Below are 19450 nucleotides of genomic sequence, written 5' to 3'. Positions count from 1 at the left end.
TTTTATCTGCATGTATTTGATAATACATGCCTGCTATTTTCCAGTTTATGGTTCATGATCCATTGACTCTTGATGCACTTGAGTCAGCTTGTTCTTGGACGATTCTGTACTGTATTTAGACTGTGACCTTCTGGTCCATCTGGGCCAGCGCTGCTCTGTCTGGACCGGCTGCTCCTGAAAGCCAAAAAAGGAAGAGCAGACAACTATGGGAAACAACATACCTTGAAGTACTGTATATCACGCATAACTTTCAAATATGACAATATGTCTGGTTTAAAGACAGATGGCTGTACTTGATGTTGTGTAGAGGGACGGGGGTTTGGGCGGAGCGAACAGTAACTGGTTTGTCTCTGGCCGTATTCGGCGGCTCAGCCCCTGAGAGCTGAGAGGAGCCTGCGGACTCGGGTTCACGCTCCACGTCCTCATCTGTCCTGGGGAGACAGAGCACTCGTTAGTTCCACGTCCTCATCTGTCCTGGGGAGACAGAGCACTCGTTAGTTCCACGTCCTCATCTGTCCTGGGGAGACAGAGCACTCGTTAGTTCCATGTCCACATCTGTCCTGGGGAGACAGAGCACTCGTGATACATGACCTGAAGATGCCTGTTCATAGATGCATACTTCTGCTTTTTTTTTTTCAAACGCTTCGTAAAATTGTCTAGATGGGGTTGCTTTTCTCTACAAACTGATGTTTAATTTATTGTCTGTCTCTTTCAATGAATCTATATTCTGTATTTTCATTTCCCCTCGATAATCTTTTAACCTGAAGTTGGATAAACGTCCTGTTTTCTCATATTCTTACTATGTTACTATGTTCCCGGTGTTTTGCCAATTTTTGCAAGAGCTGAGAGTAGTTTTCTCTTTCCAGGATATTCTGGAGAATGAGAGCATCAACTTGGACTGGATGTTCCGTTACTCTCTGATCAACGACATCGTGAAGGTATCTGGTCTCACCTCAACACTCACCCGTCTAGAGCGGGGTTTCCCAACCCTTAGGGGGGCTCCAACGATCGCAGGGGGTGCGCCAGGCCTCAGATAAATTGAGGCCTTAATATCATGTTTAGCTAGACAAATATTTGTTTAAGAATCATCTCATTGACATGTCACACAGTTATAACAAAATACATGATTATGTCTGATATGGTCAAAAGCCTACTAAACTACAATTCTACGTATATAAATTAAACAAATTAATCAGAGACTCAGAATCGCATCAACATTGACGTTACTGCTAAGCTGTCGAAGCGCTTCATTGGACCCTAACTTACACCTGATGGAATTTGCTTACCCCCCAAGTCGTTGTGAGGGGGGGTGGGGGTGGGGGGGGGGGTGCAAATTCCATCAGGTGTAAGTTAGAGGGGCTCTAGGGAAGAAGGGTGGGAACCAGTGGTCCAGAGCATCTCTGAGGGGGGCTGTGATCACCCTTAATGTCTGAAACTGCATTTTAGGGAAGAGAGGACTGGCGTCTCTATCAGCTGGCTGGTTTTAGTACTGGCATCATCGTACACTATGACCCAGATCTTCAGAGCAGCAGAATCACAATCACACCACTAAATTCCTTCCGCTTAATCAAAACTAATCATCCATGTATTTTCAATACTTATTTCTAGCCTGCCATAACAAGGGGCTCTCTGTTTGAGATGGTATCTTGGATAGATAGTCTAGTATGTTAAGGTGGAGCCCAGTGCTCGTAGAGTACACAAACTAAATTGCTGCAAAGATAACAAAGTGCTTTAAGCAGGCAATAACAGTGACGTTGGAGTAAGCAAAAAGGCCTTTGAGGGGGATTTTTACTCACAAAGTTCCCCAAATATTTAACTTGTACTGGAGAGTGGAGTAAGACTCCAATAGGAATTGGAAATCCATGTATTAATTCCACAGGAAATTCCCCCTTGAACGTACTCGAAACATGGCTCTATGCAAAATGTTCACTTTATTTCCATTAATCAAGCTCAAAACATTATTTCTGCATGAGATGTATATGTTTTTGTGTATTATAGCTTGTTGGAAAAAACATTGTCTTGAACGCTCCATCTGATGCTTGCTCTCCCAGGGAATGAACTATCTCCACAACAGCTACATCGGTTCCCATGGAAATCTGAAGTCATCTAATTGCGTGGTGGACAGTCGGTTTGTGCTGAAGATCACGGATTACGGCTTGGCCAGTTTCCGCTCGTCCTGCGAGAACGACGACTCATACGCGCTCTACGCAAGTAGGTCAATGCCGTCTGTTCTGAGGTGGCCGCTCACTTGCCTGTGTTTATTCAGGGTGTAAGTGCTGAGGACGTCGTCCCTCGCTGACCTTGTGTCCCTTTCAGAGAAGCTGTGGACAGCCCCTGAGCTCCTGATCTATGACAGACACCCCCCAGAGGGGACGCAGAAGGGGGACGTCTACAGCTTTGGGATCATCCTGCAGGAGATTGCCCTGAGGAACGGCCCCTTCTATGTGGATGGCATGGACCTGAGCCCTAAAGGTGACCCTCAGCTAAGGATCAATCAATCAAAGCTTTATTTGTATAGCGCATTTCATACCCAGAGGCAACAACACAATGCGCTTTACAGAGAACAAGGAAGGTGGGCATACGACCCACCTCTACATATTCCAGAGGGAAGCAAAAAAACAGTATCGCCCGGGGGCCAGATAAGTGAGCTGTAAAAATTCTTCCCTGACCCCTCTCAACAAGGCGATCGAGCAAGCTCCAGGAGTATGTTTGTCTAGGATGAGGATACTCACTGTGTTACTAGCTAATAGCCTTATCCCAGGCCCTCACTACAGAACTGGGCTGATTTATCCCTGATTCACCCCTCCCGACAGAGGAGGAGGAATCTGCTCTAGAACGTTGGTTGGTACAGATGTTTGGCCCAGATCATCTTGTAATGTGAGGGGTTTACAGATCCGATCTTCTACCTCCCGATTGTCTCGCAGACCCATCTGGGCCACCCAGCTAAATATTGATATTTAGATTATTACATCACTACTTTACAAGCAAGCCGGCGAATCCCTTGCTCCCTATATCCTGTAGTGTGTGATGAGATGGTATTTACAAACCTGCTTGTTTGTGATTCGCAAGAAAAACATCTGTTAAGATTCTCTTTATGTGTGTGATGCAACCCGATTTCGAAATGTTAAAAAAATCCTGTTGTGTGAGCCCGGCATCACAAGTATTTTATCAATCAGTGAAGCAGTGAACAGCGTGCTCTGTCCTGGTTCTGTTCTGTTCTGTTCTGTTCTGTTCTGTTCTGTTCTGTTCTGTTCTGTCCTGGTTCTGTTCTGTTCTGTTCTGTTCTGTTCTGTTCTGTTCTGTCCTGGTTCTGTTCTGTTCTTTTCTGTCCTGGTTCTGATTCTGTTCTGTCCTGGTTCTGTTCTGTTCTGTTCTGTTCTGTCCTGGTTCTGTTCTGTCCTGGTTCTGTTCTGTTCTGTCCTAGTTCTGTTCTGTTCTGTCCTGGTTCTGTTCTGTCCTGGTTCTGTTCTGTTCTGTCCTGGTTGAGTCATCTGTCTCTCGGTCGTGTCCCAGAGGATGGGCAGCATCTCTGCCACTCAGATGTAATTACGGTCTTTGCTAACTTCCCTCATGATTGCCTCTTCAAACAGGATGGACCGACCGCTGACAGGGAAGTCACAGTGAATACATCCTCATCCAAACTGCACAGCTGCCGTCCTCAAGAACTCTCATCCTGCTGGGTTCCACTTCTCTCTGATTGGCTAATAGATTTCCGTCTTTACCCAGAGAGCGTCCGTGTCATGTTCGTTCTCGAGTTGAAGAAACATAGATGTTCTGAGGATGGTTTATGCACTAATCTCTGGGTCCGCGTGCTTCATTTCCAGCTTTGCATCCTGGCCCATGGAGTGGAGATCTACTCGATGTTACATTTCTAGATCTTTCTTGAACACACGAGCACGCAAACACACTGACACACTACTGTCCCCTCTCCACTCTCCTCTCTCTCCTCTCCTCTCCTCTCCCTCTCCCCTCTCCTCTCTCTCCTCTCTCCTCCCCTCTCTCCTCTCCCTCTCCCTCTCCTCTCTCCTTTTTCCTCTCCTCTCCTCTCCTCTCCTCTCCTCTCCTCTCCTCTCCTCTCCTCTCCTCTCCTCTCCTCTCCTCTCCTCTCCTCTCCTCTCCTCTCCTCTCCTCTCCTCTCCTCTCCTCTCTCTCCACTCTCCTCTCCCCTCTCCCCTCTCTCCACTCTCCACTCTCCACTCTCCACTCTCCACTCTCCACTCTCCACTCTCCTCTCCCCTCTCCCCTCTCCCCTCTCCCCTCTCTCCACTCTCCTCTCCCCTCTCCCCTCTCTCCTCTCTACTCCCCGCTCATAACCCTCCCTCTCCCTGCGCTCGGTGTTCCAGAGATCGTCCAGAAGGTGCGTAACGGTCAGAGGCCCTACTTCCGGCCGACCACGGACAACAGCTGCCACTGCGAGGAGCTGACCTTCCTGATGGAGGGCTGCTGGGCCGAGGATCCCGCCGAGCGCCCCGACTTCAGCCACGTCAAGATCTACATCACCAAGCTCAACAAGTGAGACCCAAAATGGCTGCTCTTCTTTTTGATCAATTACACTTCATCACACACTTGCGCAGACTTTTGGACGTTCACAGATGGAAAGGCAAGGCACGGCATGTTTATTTGTAGCACATTTCAGCAACAAGGCAATTCAAAGTGCTTTACATGAGACATTAAAAGCATCAAGACAAAGTGCAACACAAAAGGTCATATGAAATGAAATGCAAAAAAGGACATTTAAAACAAAATGCAGGAAAAATAAAAGTTACAGTGCAGTGTATGAATGAATAATTATTTGATTTAAAGTCGCACCGAAATTTAAAAAGCACTCTGTCCCTTTTTGGTTCACATAATTGGTCATAGTGTTCACCTATTCAACGATGTATGCCAAAAAATTTCAAAATTCTACTTTTGTTGTAATCTTATATCAAAGTATATAATTTGGTACTTCCTTGAAAACGGTAGGTCACGTGCAATGACGACAACGGGTACCTTAGATTTTAGGCCAATAATCTCACGACATACACCCGTCAATCAATGTTTGGGTTCAGGGGTTCATGTCTGCGATGACAGACGCGCATATGTATAGCTCAGGAGGTAGAGCGGGTCGCCCAATGGTCGTAGGGTCGGCGGTTTGAATCCCGGCTCCTCCTGGCGACATGTCGAAGTATCCTTGGGCAAGATACTGAACCCCAAATTGTTCCCAATGAGCGGGCTAACACCTTGCGTAGCAGCTGCCGCCATTGGTGTGTGTGAATGTGTGTGTGAATGGGTGAATGAGAGGCCTTCATTGTAAAGAGCTTTGGATAAAAGCGCTATATAAGAGTAGTCCATCCATTAACTCTTAGAGAAAGAAAGATGGTACGTGGTTCACATACTGTACTATACCTGCAGATATGAAAGCTCCCTCTCCACCATCACACACACGCGCACACACACACACACACACACACACACACACACACACACACACAGAAGCATACAGAAGAGTGAGTCTCAACCTGGGAAATGAACTCAGATGTTTGGTGAAATAAGACGTTGTGTTTGCTGTTCATCCCTGGTTGAGCCTCTCAGTTGTCCCTCAGCGTCTGCTTTGGTCTTTTCTTTTCTTTTTGTCGTCTCCTGTGTCCTGAGCCTCGTGACTTGAGATCACAACAGCGGTTGTGTTTCACCATGTCCTCCACCGGCTAGGTGCTACTATTAGGCTCTCCAAGGCTCTGTCCGTCACGCTGGCGTTAGCATAGCCACATTACAGCCGCAAAGCAGTCTGGGAAATGGAGGGCCACCTGCCATTAGAGATGCTGGCGTAGCAGGAGAGACGTGCGTGATTGACGACCCTCAGAGGCATGTGAGCTCTGCCTCTCTCCGAGCCGAGGCTCTCTCACCTCAGAAGACACAGCGCTAATGTACTCTCAGCCTGTTATTTTCATTATGTTAATGTACGTTGTCGACCCCCCATGATGGATGGCGTGTGATCTGGGTGGGCGTGGCGGCCTGGTTTGAAGGACACGGCGGAGAGCGAGGTCTGTGGCTGAGCTGTAAACCATGGGACTCAACCCACACCAGCGCTGACACTAAACGCGCCATGAACGGACCAACCTCTCTCTCGACCACCATTATTCCATCTCATCAATTACATGCATTGGTGGGCGATGCTGCCCAATTTCTACAGTTGGGATTGCGTAGGCTGAAGACTATGAAAGTATCTCTCCCTGGTATCTTTGTGATTCAGAGCTAGTGCCTGTCTGTGGTGCGCTGTGTGTGAGCGGTGTACAGTCTCTTTGGTATCTACCCAGAAGGCTTTGCTCCTCTGCTTCCCCGTGTGGGCGTGCGAGGATGAGTGACCTGTGCTGTAAGTCATAGGGAGATGCCCAGCAGTGAATACGCTGTTCTGTTATGATGGTGGATGACTCAACACTGCTTCTGAGACCCCATGCTGCTCTATCTGCGCCTGAAAAATATTATGCTTATGAGACGGCTTCTGGACGCTGTATGTGATGTACAAGATGTTATAATATTTACATGGTTCATCATTCAAACCACACCAAGCAAGTACAGTGTTGATGTTGATGATGGAAATGGAGTGAATAACGTTCAGGTTCCCGGTTCTGATTGGTGCACAGGGAGGGCAGCACCAGTATCCTGAACAACCTGCTGTCCAGGATGGAACAGTACGCCAACAACCTTGAGAACCTGGTGGAGGATCGGACCCAAGCCTACCTGGACGAGAAAAGAAAAGCCGAAAATCTACTTTACCAAATCCTGCCACAGTGAGAACAGATTAGGATTTCTATTTCTTTTAGAAGTCAGAGCTTCAGATTATCGGGCAAAAGGGGAGAATTGTGAGGATATTATTGTGCATCACGTTATGATAACTAATTATTCTAAATCCCTATGGATGAAAGACTTTCATCAGATATCTCACGATCCACGTTTCCCTGTTTCTCAAGAGGACTGTAGATGAAAGGACCTGACAAGCAAACCTCCTCATGAACCAGAATTAGGAAGAGAAAGGCAATCAAGGGCTTTCACAACAGAAGCAGGCGTAGAGATTCAGCCCTCCTCTGTTCAAGCTGTCTATCTCTAATCCCCAATTATCTCTCCAGATTTGCCCAAATTAAAACGTTTTTGACGGACAGAGAAGAGCCTGAGAGACCTTCTCTCACTGCATAATTCAGCACATTGGTCCTGACTCATACAGTAGATTAGCTCGCTGCTACTGCTACATAAATGGTGCCTGAAGCTCTTTTAATTAGTGGAAAAGATTAATTAGCAGCGCTATGATAACATAAAAATGAAATTCATTTTAGGATGACGCTTCCAGGCTTACTGTAATTGTGGATCCACTCTAAGGATAATAATGAAGTCCTTATTAGTACTGTGTAAGTATGAGTCACCCACCCTTGTGTGCCTTGGCCAGCACTGAATCCTCTCATCTCCACAGCTCCGTAGCAGAGCAGCTAAAGCGAGGGGAGCTGGTCCAAGCCGAGGCGTTTGACAGCGTCACCATCTACTTCAGTGACATCGTGGGCTTCACATCCATGTCAGCAGAGAGCACGCCGCTGCAGGTACTGAACGCACACGGCCGTCCTCGCTAACTGTTTTTCACACTGCAGCTTATCACACTTCTTCCTTGTGCAACCAGTCATGTTCTGGTAAGTAAAAATTTGGGTCGTATGCCCACCTCCCTTGTTCTCTGTAAAGCGCATTGTGTTGCCTCTCGGTATGAAATGCGTTATACAAATAAAGCTTTGATTTGATTGATTGAAAAATGTACCCAGCATGTCTTGGACACGGCCATTTTGAATCATAAATTCACCTGTGTGATTGAGCGACACTGTGCTTCCACCACTCAGAGTGTTCAAGGCACAATAAGAGTTTGATTACTTTGATGACAAGAAACCTTTAAAATGGCTGGTCCAACTGCTCATTATTCAATCAATCAATCAATCAATCAAAGCTTTATTTGTATAGCGCATTTCATACCCAGAGGCAACACAATGCGCTTTACAGAGAACAAGGGAGGTGGGCATACGACCCACTCTCTACATATTCCAGAGGGAAGCAAAAAAACAGTAATCACCCGGGGGCCAGATAAGTGAGCTGTAAAAATTCTTCCCTGACCCCTCTCAACGAGGCGATCGGGCAAGCTCCAGGAGTATGTTTGTCTACCTGCTAAGAACATTTATAAAGCAATACATTACATTAAATTACATTTCAGAGTAAGAGAGGCTAAAAAAGCATCATAGGAGAGAGGGCATCCTATGGACATTCTACGACATCCACAGCAGACACAGGGGTGTCTATTGGACTATTATTGAAAGAGAGGAACGCGGAGAGGTGATTTCATTGAGTCGTGCTATAGCACAACCCCACTCATGTACAATAAAAGTGTTCACTATCACAGAAGTACAGTATGTCTCATAGTTCCCAAGCATACCCACCCAGATGTCCAAACTGAAAATAGTACTATTGTTGGAGTGGTAGGAGTGCACTGACGCAGCGTTGAGTCACTGAGCTCTGTAGCGTTTCTGCTCGCTCACTTCCAGAGAGGAGTTCAAGGCAGCTCACGCCATCCAGACTCCATGTTGCCTGACGCCTCTCGCATGAGACGCATGCCTCTCGTCCGCCGCCATTACTCAACTGTTGTAATTTTGTCTGTACGACGGTTGCTATGTCACTTATTAACATTTTAACAGTTTTTCAGGCGAGAAAGTAACTATGTAGATTCTCAAAATGTAGTCAGTTTATCAAAATACCTCCCTCTTGACTTGTTTTGAGATATCGCTGGCGCTGAAGCAAAGCCTAGCAACGCATTCGTGTGAGTCCAGGGTTAGTCCTGAAACGATTAACACCCAGCCACCTCTAGATGGAACACTTACAGTCCAACTTCAGGGACTCAACACATTTGGTTCCTTCAGACACGCTTGGTTGTTCTAAAACTCTTGAGACACATTGAAAAACAATGCTTGCTTTTCGATACTGCACCACAAGTACAGTTAAAGTTGTGATGGTGTACAGCCTTCTTATCACAACCAAAACATTCAAATGAGGAGTATTCATGACATCACATCCAGACTGATAAAGCTGCAGTAATATTTTTCTAAGATTTAAAAAAAAAAAAATATATATAACTATATTGCTATGCTAAATCAAGATGGATAAGTGATTCACCTCTGTGAAAACCGTGTGTCTTTGTATCAAGGCTCCGAACCGGTTCAGGGAACGGAAACGAAAACCGAAAACGAACGGTATTTTACGAGGAACAGAAACAGGAACGAAAACGAAATGGTCTTTAATTGTTCCAGAACAGAAACGTTCATTTGAAATCTTTAAAACCGGTTAATAACGTTATTTGTTCGTTCTTTGTAGTAGGCCTATATAACTTAAAAATTATTTAAAAAAAGAAGAAAGCTGAGCCTTTTATGGCCGAATAGGCTAAATTAAATTTATTAAATTTTTAGCCTACATCTTGTCCTGTTTTTGTAATGTAGCCTAGGCCCCTAAATCTGTTATTTCACAGTCAGGATCTTAAATGCTTGCTTAGCGAAATGAAGAGATTTAGATATTACAACAACACACCATAGCCTAGTTCAGACTAGGGATGTGCGCAGCGACTATTTTCACTGACGACTAGACGGTGGTTTTGTAACCGATTACATGACTAGTCTAAAAACAGGATTCACAAGTTTCTACAAGTGCTATTTAGAAAAATTTAGGATGTTTCTCAAACTCTGCAAGCTAAGATGCATGACTATTCTTGATGTTTCCCAACCACTCAGCGGCAGCCAATTTGCACGCGTTGCGCAGGGCTGTCACACACTCTCCTTTGTTTGCCAGTGCAAAACAGTAGTTCAGCATGTCCTTACAGCTTATTACTTAGCAAAGATATCAATGTGATTTATTTTGTTTAATTGAAGAAGAGTAGGCTAGCCTATAGCCTGTAATGTTTCAGTAGGCTAAAACTAGATTTCACATAAAGACCGCGGATGTCAGAGTGGGCAATAACGTTCGAAGGCAAATTTATTCCAAAATTGGTCCACAAAGAATGATGCAAATAATAAAGTGAAAGAAATAATAGCCTACTGTGCAAATATAATGTTTTATATGGACCTGCCTACTGTGCAAATATAATGTTTTATATGGACCTGTGTGTCTGCAATAACGTTCCTCTATATTTATAACCAACATTCAGCGGAAGCCAATTTTCACTCGTTGCGCATCTCGCTCCAAGTATGGTTTGGCTATTTTAAACACGGAGTACTTTGTGACAGTTGCTTGGATGTATACTAGTATGCATAAACCTATGTTTTGCGAATTTAATGGTCTGCCTCCTTCAGAGTTCTACTCGGCAATTAGGCTGTGAAAGCGAGCGCGCCTCTTGGAATCTAGTCATAGCCTATTGTTGCACAGATTTCCATCATGTCTTGACTTTCACAAACCAAATGATTAGGCTACATTCATTAATATGAGCACACTTTAGTGACAATGTGCCGTGCAATCCTGATCATTGAATAGCATAAGTTAAATTACTATAATATTAAAGACCGCGGATGCCAGACGATAGGCTACGTATTAGGCGTATAGGCGCCAAATCCGGAGCTCCCATACAAAAGGAACGCAGCATAAACAATAGGGATTGCGCAGATGAATGAATGAGGTGACTAATTATTTATAAATAACATAAAACATAAAACGAAATAAAACCAAACAATAGGCCTACAGGCGCAGAATAAAATAGCTTGCAGCAACAGTACAAGAAAATATTTTTAAAAGGATGATGAGCTATGATGATGACTTAAGATAGACCTGTGCATAGTTTACGGTGTGGATTAAGGGCATACGGGAATAAGACTAATGTTGCGTATTTCTTGTAAAATAATCAACAAGGCTACACTACAGCACACATCACCAAGGCTAATATTGTTGGCAATAAGGCCACCACAACCCTAGACTTGTTGATTAGGTTATAGCCTACCTTACAAGAAATACTGTAGGCCTGTAGAGTCTTAATAGGCTAACACCCCCGGAACGGTGAACGGAACGTTATTTTTCGTTCTTAACCGGTTCAGGAACGCTATGTTGGTGGCGGAACACGAGAACGGAAACGTTAAATATGCTGGTTCTGCTCGGAGCGAACCGATTGAAAAATAATTTCGTTTTTAAGCCCTGCTTTGTATACAACAGCTTGGCTCTCCTACAGCAATTATAATAATTATAATAATTTGTGGTTGGGTTAGGGTTAAGAGGCGTGGCAACACCTGCCTCCTCCCAAAGAGGCGTGGCCACACCTGCCTCCTCCCAAAGAGGTGTGGCCACAGCCAAGACAATGCAAACATTTCACTAACATTAAGTTAACTTAAATTAGAGTGCTTTTTAAGGACTGTTAGACTATTTCTGGTTATATTCACTTAGCCAGGTAGTTTTCTTTAATAAAGTGACGTTATCGATAACATCAGCTAGCTAGTTCGTTTTCATAAGGATGTTGCAGCTTTTATCTTAACTTGGCTAGCTAGCTAGAATTTTTTTATTGGATAAGTAGCTATCGCTATTTGAAATACTAAGTTAGCTACTGTAGCTTGTGAAAATTCATCCTCCCAAGATGAGCGCGTATCATGGAGGTACAGTATCTATGGTAACAAAAAACAGTATGTAGAAAGTGGGGACCTGGTCCGTCAGTCAGAGCTGATACAGTAGTTCTCATGACCACGCCCAGACAGACTGAGGGAACTTTTATAGTTAAGGTTTAGAAAAATATGCTTTAAAATACATTTAAATTACTAAATAATAAAATAAACTAGAAAAGGTGCTCAGAGAGCACAGGCCTCTGTGCATTAATGCATGTTGTTGGTGTAACTGAGTTGAAATGGTTAAAATCACACCTTAATTTATATGTAATAGCTTACTACAGGATCCAGTCTAAGAAAATGTACATTTTCCTAAGAGTGAATGAGAATCAGATATTTTGTTTTACAGACATAGAAAGATGTTTGCTTAAACAGCAAATAAATAAAGTTGATATCTATCTATCTAAACCTGATTTGACTCGTAATGAAAAGAAAACAAAATCTTGGTCTGGATTCAAGTCCCATATTAACAAGGTGAAGAAAACCACATTTTTCCACCTAAGAAACAGTTAATGTATGGCCATTTATAAATCAAATGGATGCAGAAAAATTGATTTACGCTTTTATTTCAAGCCAACTAGATTACGATTACTGTAATGCGCTCTTCACTGGCCTCCCCCCAAAAAACCCTGAGAGACTTCAGCTCTTTCAAAACTGCAGCCAGACTGTTAACACAAACCAAGAGGAGAGAGCACATTAGCCCAATCTTAGCTGTTCTGCATTGGCTTCCAGTAACATTTAGAGTTTATTTTAAGGTCCTACTCTTTATATACAAAGCCCTTAATGGGCGAGGACCAAGCTACGTTGCTAACTCCCTTGTCAACTACGTGCCCTGTGTTTTATCTTCCATCTTATTGTCATTCTTACACTGTATTTTACTTGAATTCTTATCTTATCTGTCTATTTTTATGTGAAGCACTCCATGCATGCATACTCTCTGTGCTTTGAGCTGCATTTATTTGTATGAAAGGTGCTATACAAATAACGTTTTTTATTATTAAGAGTCACATTCAACCACCATGTTAATCCTTTTTAAGTCCCTGAGATCAATTTGTCTTTTGCCTGAAGTACACAAAATCCCGAATTTGACTTTCAGCCACTTAAGGGAACTGCAAGAGACAAACAAAAGTCTCTTGCTGTATATGGGAATAGCAGAAGTTGAATTCCTCCTGCACAACAGTCAATCTCTTACATTATAACTATAACTCAAAGTCTCTTACATTATAACTATAACTCAAAATCTCTTACATTATAACTATAACTCAAAATCTCTTACATTATAACTATAACTCAAAATCGGTGGGATTCAGAACATCTTGTTCTGTTGAGTTTTACTCATGCAAATAGGTTGGTCAATAAACCGTTTCTCTCTCTATTCCTTTCAATGGTGGAACAAAATCTTGTTACAGTATCTGAAGGAACCCTGGGAATGAATCCAGAAACACATCTCAGTTGACCAGAGGCAGCTGAGTGGGGAATATCTAGACACTCTAGAATCTTAGTTGGACATTTTCTGACTTCATGTTCCATGTTTCTGTTGCTGCTCGACCGTCGCTCTGTACCTAAGCTCCTCCTCTCATCCTAGGTTGTGACATTGCTCAATGATCTCTACACCTGCTTTGATGCCATCATCGATAATTTTGACGTATATAAGGTAAGTTTGTGTGATGAGATCTAGGGATGTTAACAGTTAATTGACTATTGATTAATTGCCGATAAGAATTTACTTGAGTAAGATTTGTTTACTCGTTAATGGAATAGAACTTTTTTTTTTAACGGACGTTATCAATGGGAGTTGTGTGAAATGTAATCATGATTTAAGATCTGACTGCACATGAGGGCGCCCCGCCATGTAGTGAAGGCTAATTCGGATGCTGGGGAATTTCAACGACAGTGGAAAAAGACACAAAAATGAAGCGAGCAAAGCGCAGTCCAGCGTGGGACGTTCTTATCAATTAATCGACTATTGTTTGCTAAGGTTAACTTTATCAATTAATGAAATTCCTTGAAATTTGCAATCCTAATAGTCTTATCAGTGGTAGGTTGATGGCTGTACTTGTTTTAGTGTTGTTTTTTTATCGTATTGTTTGTTTTTACTGTCTATGTGAGAAGAACCTCTCAAGTAAGCATTTCACCGTACATGGTGTACCTGTACATATGACCCAGTTTAATCTGGAACTTGTCACCTGGCTCTCAGGTTGAGACCATAGGCGACGCCTACATGGTGGTGTCGGGCCTCCCGGTGAGGAACGGTAAACTCCACGCCAGGGAGATCGCCGGGATGTCCTTAGCCTTACTAGAACAGGTGAAAACATTCAAGATCAGACACAGACCCAACGACCAGCTCCATCTGAGGATAGGAATACACACAGGTAGGACCTCACATTGAAACCGGCTTATTCTTTACTGTTGTAGGGAAGCTTGTTAGCTGTTTTTCTGCCCAGAGGAATGGATCACAGTTGTTGGACACCCCGATACTTGGCTTTCACATGTTAACCACTGCACTAAACACCTATAATCAATCACAAAGACTTCAAGCTTTCAAAGCTTCATAAATCTCACAGGACATGATCTCTCATAGCCATTGACATTATTTTATTGCGTGAGAAATAACTTACGATGTTAAGACATAGTAATTATAGTTGGCAAGCCGAGATGTTATTTGTGATTCAGCTGCACATTGATGTATCCAGAATCATGAGTGCCTGGGGTGATTTTTCAGCACTTATTGTAATCTGTGTAGAAGTGAAATAACAGATGACAACAACATCTTGTTTTCAGGGTGCATATTTCAGTCAGGAAATCTCGGGTGGCCATCTTAAATAGCACCGTTTGGACAAATACACTGTCGTTATGAGGCCAAGACATGTATTGTAAACTAAGCAATGCTTTTTCTCACAGCACACTGACCTGAGTATTAGGCTATCTCTCAGAGGCAGTATTAATACTCTTGACACACTTGACATCCTCCTCAAAGACAGGACTTTACAGTGTGTGCGTGGGTCGTTGAGCTGTGCTAATATCTTCTCTTGTTGCTGGCATCGAGAACATGTTTGAGTTCAGTCATATCTTTCTTTATCCTCCTATTTAAAACCACGTAACCTAACCGTTGAGACAGGCGATCATGGGAATGACAAGAGCTCTTCAACACACCATAGTATGCTTGTCCATAGAGCACACAGACGTATGTATTAAAGTATTATTTCTTTTGTGCAGGACCTGTGTGTGCAGGAGTGGTGGGGTTGAAAATGCCCAGATATTGTTTATTTGGAGATACTGTCAACACAGCGTCTCGGATGGAGTCGAACGGAGAGGGTGAGTGTCAGTTTCTCATCAGTCAGCTCTTAGAATGAACGCTTGCGACATGGAACGAAACGTCCCATTCTAGGATCCACTTGGGGAAAAACTGATATTTATCTTCCCTGACTCAGCCAAGGAAAACTTAAGTGCTCTTTATTTGTGGTTACTTATGTGGGTATGTCCTTGGATATGTCTTTTGTTACTCGCGTGATCATTCTGAAAAAACATACAGTGTTGCAAAAGATGGTCCTGACTAAAAGTTTGCTTGTGGCTGACATTGCATTGCCATCTAATTATGACTGTAAAACTGTGGATAAGTTCCTCGTTTTTTCATGTTAAGCTCCAGGGGATGGCTAAAGTAGAAATGCAATGTTGGAAACTGAAGTTCTGAGGGGTTCTGAACAGGCGCTGTACTGATAGAAACACAGATATGGTGGCCGGACCTCTTGAGCGAGCTCATCACACAGTATCGATTGACTGAGTCACGTCCTGCTCGGAGCTTCTGGAAATGCATTATTGATAAACCCTGTGCCCAGACTGGCCTCCTGCCTGGCTCTACCCCATAGGAGAGACCAGTGCTCTATACCCATAGGAGAGACCGGTGCTCTACACCATAAAAGAGACCAGTGCTCTACACCATATGAGAGACCAGCTCTACACCATAGGGGAGACCAGTGGTCTATACCCATAGGATAGATCAGTGCTCTACACCATATGAGAGACCAGTGCTCTATACCTATAAGAGAGACCAGTGCTCTATACCCATAAGAGAGACCAGTGCTCTACACCATAGGAGAGACCAGTGCGCTATACCCATAGGAGAGACCAGTGCTCTATACCCATAAGAGAGACCAGTGCTCTATACCCATAGGAGAGACCAATGCTCTACACAATAGGAGAGACCAGTGCTCTATACCCATAGGAGAGACCAGTGCTCTACACAATAGGAGAGACCAGTGCTCTATACCCATAGGAGAGACCAGTGCTCTACACTATATGAGAGACCAGTGCTCTATACCCATAGGAGAGACCAGTGCTCTATACCCATAGGAGAGACCAATGCTCTATACCCATAAGAGAGACCAGTGCTCTATACCCATAGGAGAGACCAGTGCTCTACACCATAGGAGAGACCAGTGCTCTATACCCATAGGAGAGACCAGTGCTTTACACCATAGGAGAGACCAGTGCGCTATACCCATAGGAGAGACCAGTGCTCTATACCCATAGGAGAGACCAGTGCTCTACACCATAAGAGAGACCAGTGCTCTACACCATAAGAGAGACCAGGGCTCTATACCCATAGGAGAGACCAGTGCTCTATACCCATAGGAGAGACCAGTGCTCTATACCCATAGGAGAGACCAGTGCTCTATACCCATAGGAGAGACCAGTGCTCTACACCATATGAGAGACCAGGGCTCTATACCCATAGGAGAGACCAGTGCTCTATACCCATAGGAGAGACCAGTGCTCTATACCCATAGGAGAGACCAGTGCTCTACACCATATGAGAGACCAGGGCTCTATACCCATAGGAGAGACCAGTGCTCTATACCCATAGGAGAGACCAGTGCTCTATACCCATAAGAGAGACCAGTGCTCTATACCCATAAGAGAGACCAATGCTCTATACCCATAGGAGAGACCAGTGCTCTATACCCATAGGAGAGACCAGTGCTCTACACCATAGGAGAGACCAGTGCTCTATACCCATAGGAGAGACCAGTGCTCTATACCCATAGGAGAGACCAGTGCCAGCAGTAGTTATACCCTCCCTTTGCAACTGCACTGTAAACAACAAAGAGATACTACTTGGGCATTTCGATGTTACGCATGAACATGTCTCATTTCTCCCTGAACACATAATGTAGACGGATCCCCCACTATTGTGATGTCATGACCCAGACTGTAGATCAGGCCGTCCTATTGGACGAGAGGGTAAATGTCTTGTTAATGGTGAAGAGTACCTTCTGTCACCCTGGCACTCACTGTGATTGTCCCTTGTCCTTTGATGTGTTCCACAGCCTTGAAGATCCACTTATCCTCAGCCACTAAAGAGGTGCTGGACGAGTTCGGCTATTTTGATCTCCAGTTACGAGGAGACGTGGAAATGAAGGTAAGATTCAACATGTTGCAAAGCAAGTGTTGTCTTGAAGTGCAATATTACATCGCCTATCATTTATCAATATGGCACCATAAGAGATTAATATTGTTTTGGTGACCGAAAGACATTTTCGCAAATGTGAAATGTGGTCTTTATAATCCCAATGTAATGTTTTATGGGGGGAAAAAGACTCATTTTCAGCTTGAGGTTTACAACCCTCAGATTACGGCTGCCGTAAACCAGGATGGCCATACTCTCTGCGAGAAGTGAAAGAAACACATAAAAGTCTGGTTATGAACCGCTGAACAGCATCATGTTATGTTAGATGAGTTTGAGCAGGCCCATGCCAAACGTCAGGGTCATCCTTCGAGCTGCCTCGTTGTGAATTATAAACCCCCACCAGCTCGTCTCTGTTGATGACCATATTGATTTCTGTGTTGTTCCAGGGAAAAGGCAAGATGAGAACCTATTGGCTTTTGGGGGAGAAGACCGATGTGTATGTTATCTGAGAGGCCTGCTGATCTCACACGGGGGCGGGGTGGAGCCGGGGTGCAGCCGGGGGGGAGCCGGGGTGGAGCCGGGGGGGAGCCGGGGTGGAGCCGGGGGGGAGCCGGAGTGGAGCCGGGGGGGAGCCGGGGTGGAGCCAACCACAAAGGCTTGAGTGGCCAAGTCGCTGCTTTATTTGTTCTAGAATAAGTCCTGAAGGTGATTCCCCACCTACAACAACCCAACAACACAGTATTTACTAAATATAAGGACTTTTTTTGAAAAGGGAATTCCAGGTATGTTTACTACCTGCAGTATTATTGTAACTGCAAAAAATTGTAAAGATGTTTTTGTATGAAGAACCTTTCTTGTCTTGGGAGTGAGTACTTTTTGACGATAAATTCTTATTTTTTGTGCTTTCTATATTAAGATTTGTATAATGTGTTTGGAAGTCAATAATGTATTAAATATTTCCAGGCATTCATACAGGATGGAGGCACAGTGTTATGATCAATGTCAATGCAGATGTCTACAGTGGTGTTATACAGTACAAGATGATACATGTATATATGTATATCCAAGATATTGTAAGATATTTTGTTCAATAAACTAAGTAAAATACAGAACTGGCTATATTCATCAAATCAAATATTTAACATGCTTGTTAAAAAGTGCTTTACAACATAATAGACCTAATCTAAAGCCCCTCAGAAAACAAGGGACATGTCCCACGGCAGGAAAACACGAGAAAGAGACCTCGGGATGAGCGTTTCAGGGATGGACCTTCTCCTCTCAGATGGCTGAGGAGACGGCGCTGCTGCAGGCCACGGGCAGGAAGTCAATATAGTCATATGATGTGCATATTTGTGTAGATTTTTTCTGATTGGTTCTTAAGAGATTTCCTGCCCCAGCATGAGGTAAAGAACACAATGTATGGTGGGGTTCACTGATTTTATTATCAATTAATTCATATTTATAATCAAATTAATAAATATTCACAATTCACTCTATATAAGCAAAAACCAGTATAATGATGGGGATATTTATTCATTTTGAAACAAAATGGTGCCACACAGTGTCTGTCTGCCCAGATGCGCTTTCAGAATTGGGTCACAAACCCTGTCAACAGGGCTACCAAAATATATTTCATCACACATTTAACTGTGAATTATTAATTGCTCCTTAGCTGCCCTCTTAAAATATATGCTGTAAAATCTGAACAGAGCTAGATACTTCTTCTTCTTCTTCTAATAGTAAAACTAGATTAGTAATCTCAGTTTAAGGGAAACCCCAGTAACTAGAAGTTAGGAAAATCTGCTTTACAGTATGGCTTTACAAATGGTCCTTCTATTGACATTGCTATGGTACCTTGGTGGGTTCAGACTAATATTAGCACTGTCACCTGCTTAGTCCCTTTCAGAGCATTTCAGAGATATTTTAATGTGCATGAAATCCAACAGTGGTTTTAACATGTCAGACATATCACAGCAGTGTGACAGTCTCTTTCACTGAATTTCAAGAAGTACTACCAGGACCTCCCTCTGAAGCACCTATTGTATTTATATTTTGCTACGCTAGCTCTTGCAAGTTATTGTAAGTCACTTTGGATAAAAGCATCTAAATTACAATAATGTAATACATTAACCATGCATAATTCTGCTTTATGTGTTATTATTATTATTATTGCTATTAGAAGCCATGCAACCACAATGAATACTGAATGTGTGAACAAATGCAGAGCCAGTATAACAACAAAACACTATGGGGTCCAAGAATCCTGGACCGTGGACAAAAAAAAATCTGAAGACCTACCTGTTCAAAAGGGCATTTCCTATTGGATAATAACAATGCAGGTTTTTAATTTTGTTAGCATAATGTCATTCCTATTTTACATTGTTTTCTCATGTCTGAATTTTACGTTTGTGTGTGTTTG

At 43.4% G+C, this 19450-nt stretch overlaps 1 protein-coding gene across 1 annotated transcript in view; it reads left to right on the top strand.

The window, feature by feature from the left end:
• The window catches only part of npr2 (natriuretic peptide receptor 2), a gene marked incomplete at both ends in the record, with an annotated part of 42093 nt that extends 24553 nt beyond the window's left edge, over positions 1 to 17540 (top strand). The window contains 11 exons of the mRNA XM_084442608.1: positions 867 to 938; positions 2052 to 2211; positions 2317 to 2472; positions 4344 to 4512; positions 6621 to 6767; positions 7442 to 7565; positions 13210 to 13278; positions 13822 to 13996; positions 14841 to 14939; positions 16952 to 17043; positions 17478 to 17540. Coding sequence (XP_084298734.1) covers positions 867 to 938; positions 2052 to 2211; positions 2317 to 2472; positions 4344 to 4512; positions 6621 to 6767; positions 7442 to 7565; positions 13210 to 13278; positions 13822 to 13996; positions 14841 to 14939; positions 16952 to 17043; positions 17478 to 17540 — 1326 coding nt within the window. The remainder of the gene's footprint in view (positions 1 to 866; positions 939 to 2051; positions 2212 to 2316; positions 2473 to 4343; positions 4513 to 6620; positions 6768 to 7441; positions 7566 to 13209; positions 13279 to 13821; positions 13997 to 14840; positions 14940 to 16951; positions 17044 to 17477) is intronic.
• Between the last annotated feature and the right edge of the window lie 1910 nt (positions 17541 to 19450).

This window comes from Borostomias antarcticus (genome assembly GCF_949987555.1).
Source record: "Borostomias antarcticus genome assembly, chromosome: 8".
NCBI classification, from domain to species: domain Eukaryota; kingdom Metazoa; phylum Chordata; class Actinopteri; order Stomiiformes; family Stomiidae; genus Borostomias; species Borostomias antarcticus.
This window is presented reverse-complemented; position numbering and strand designations above follow the sequence as displayed.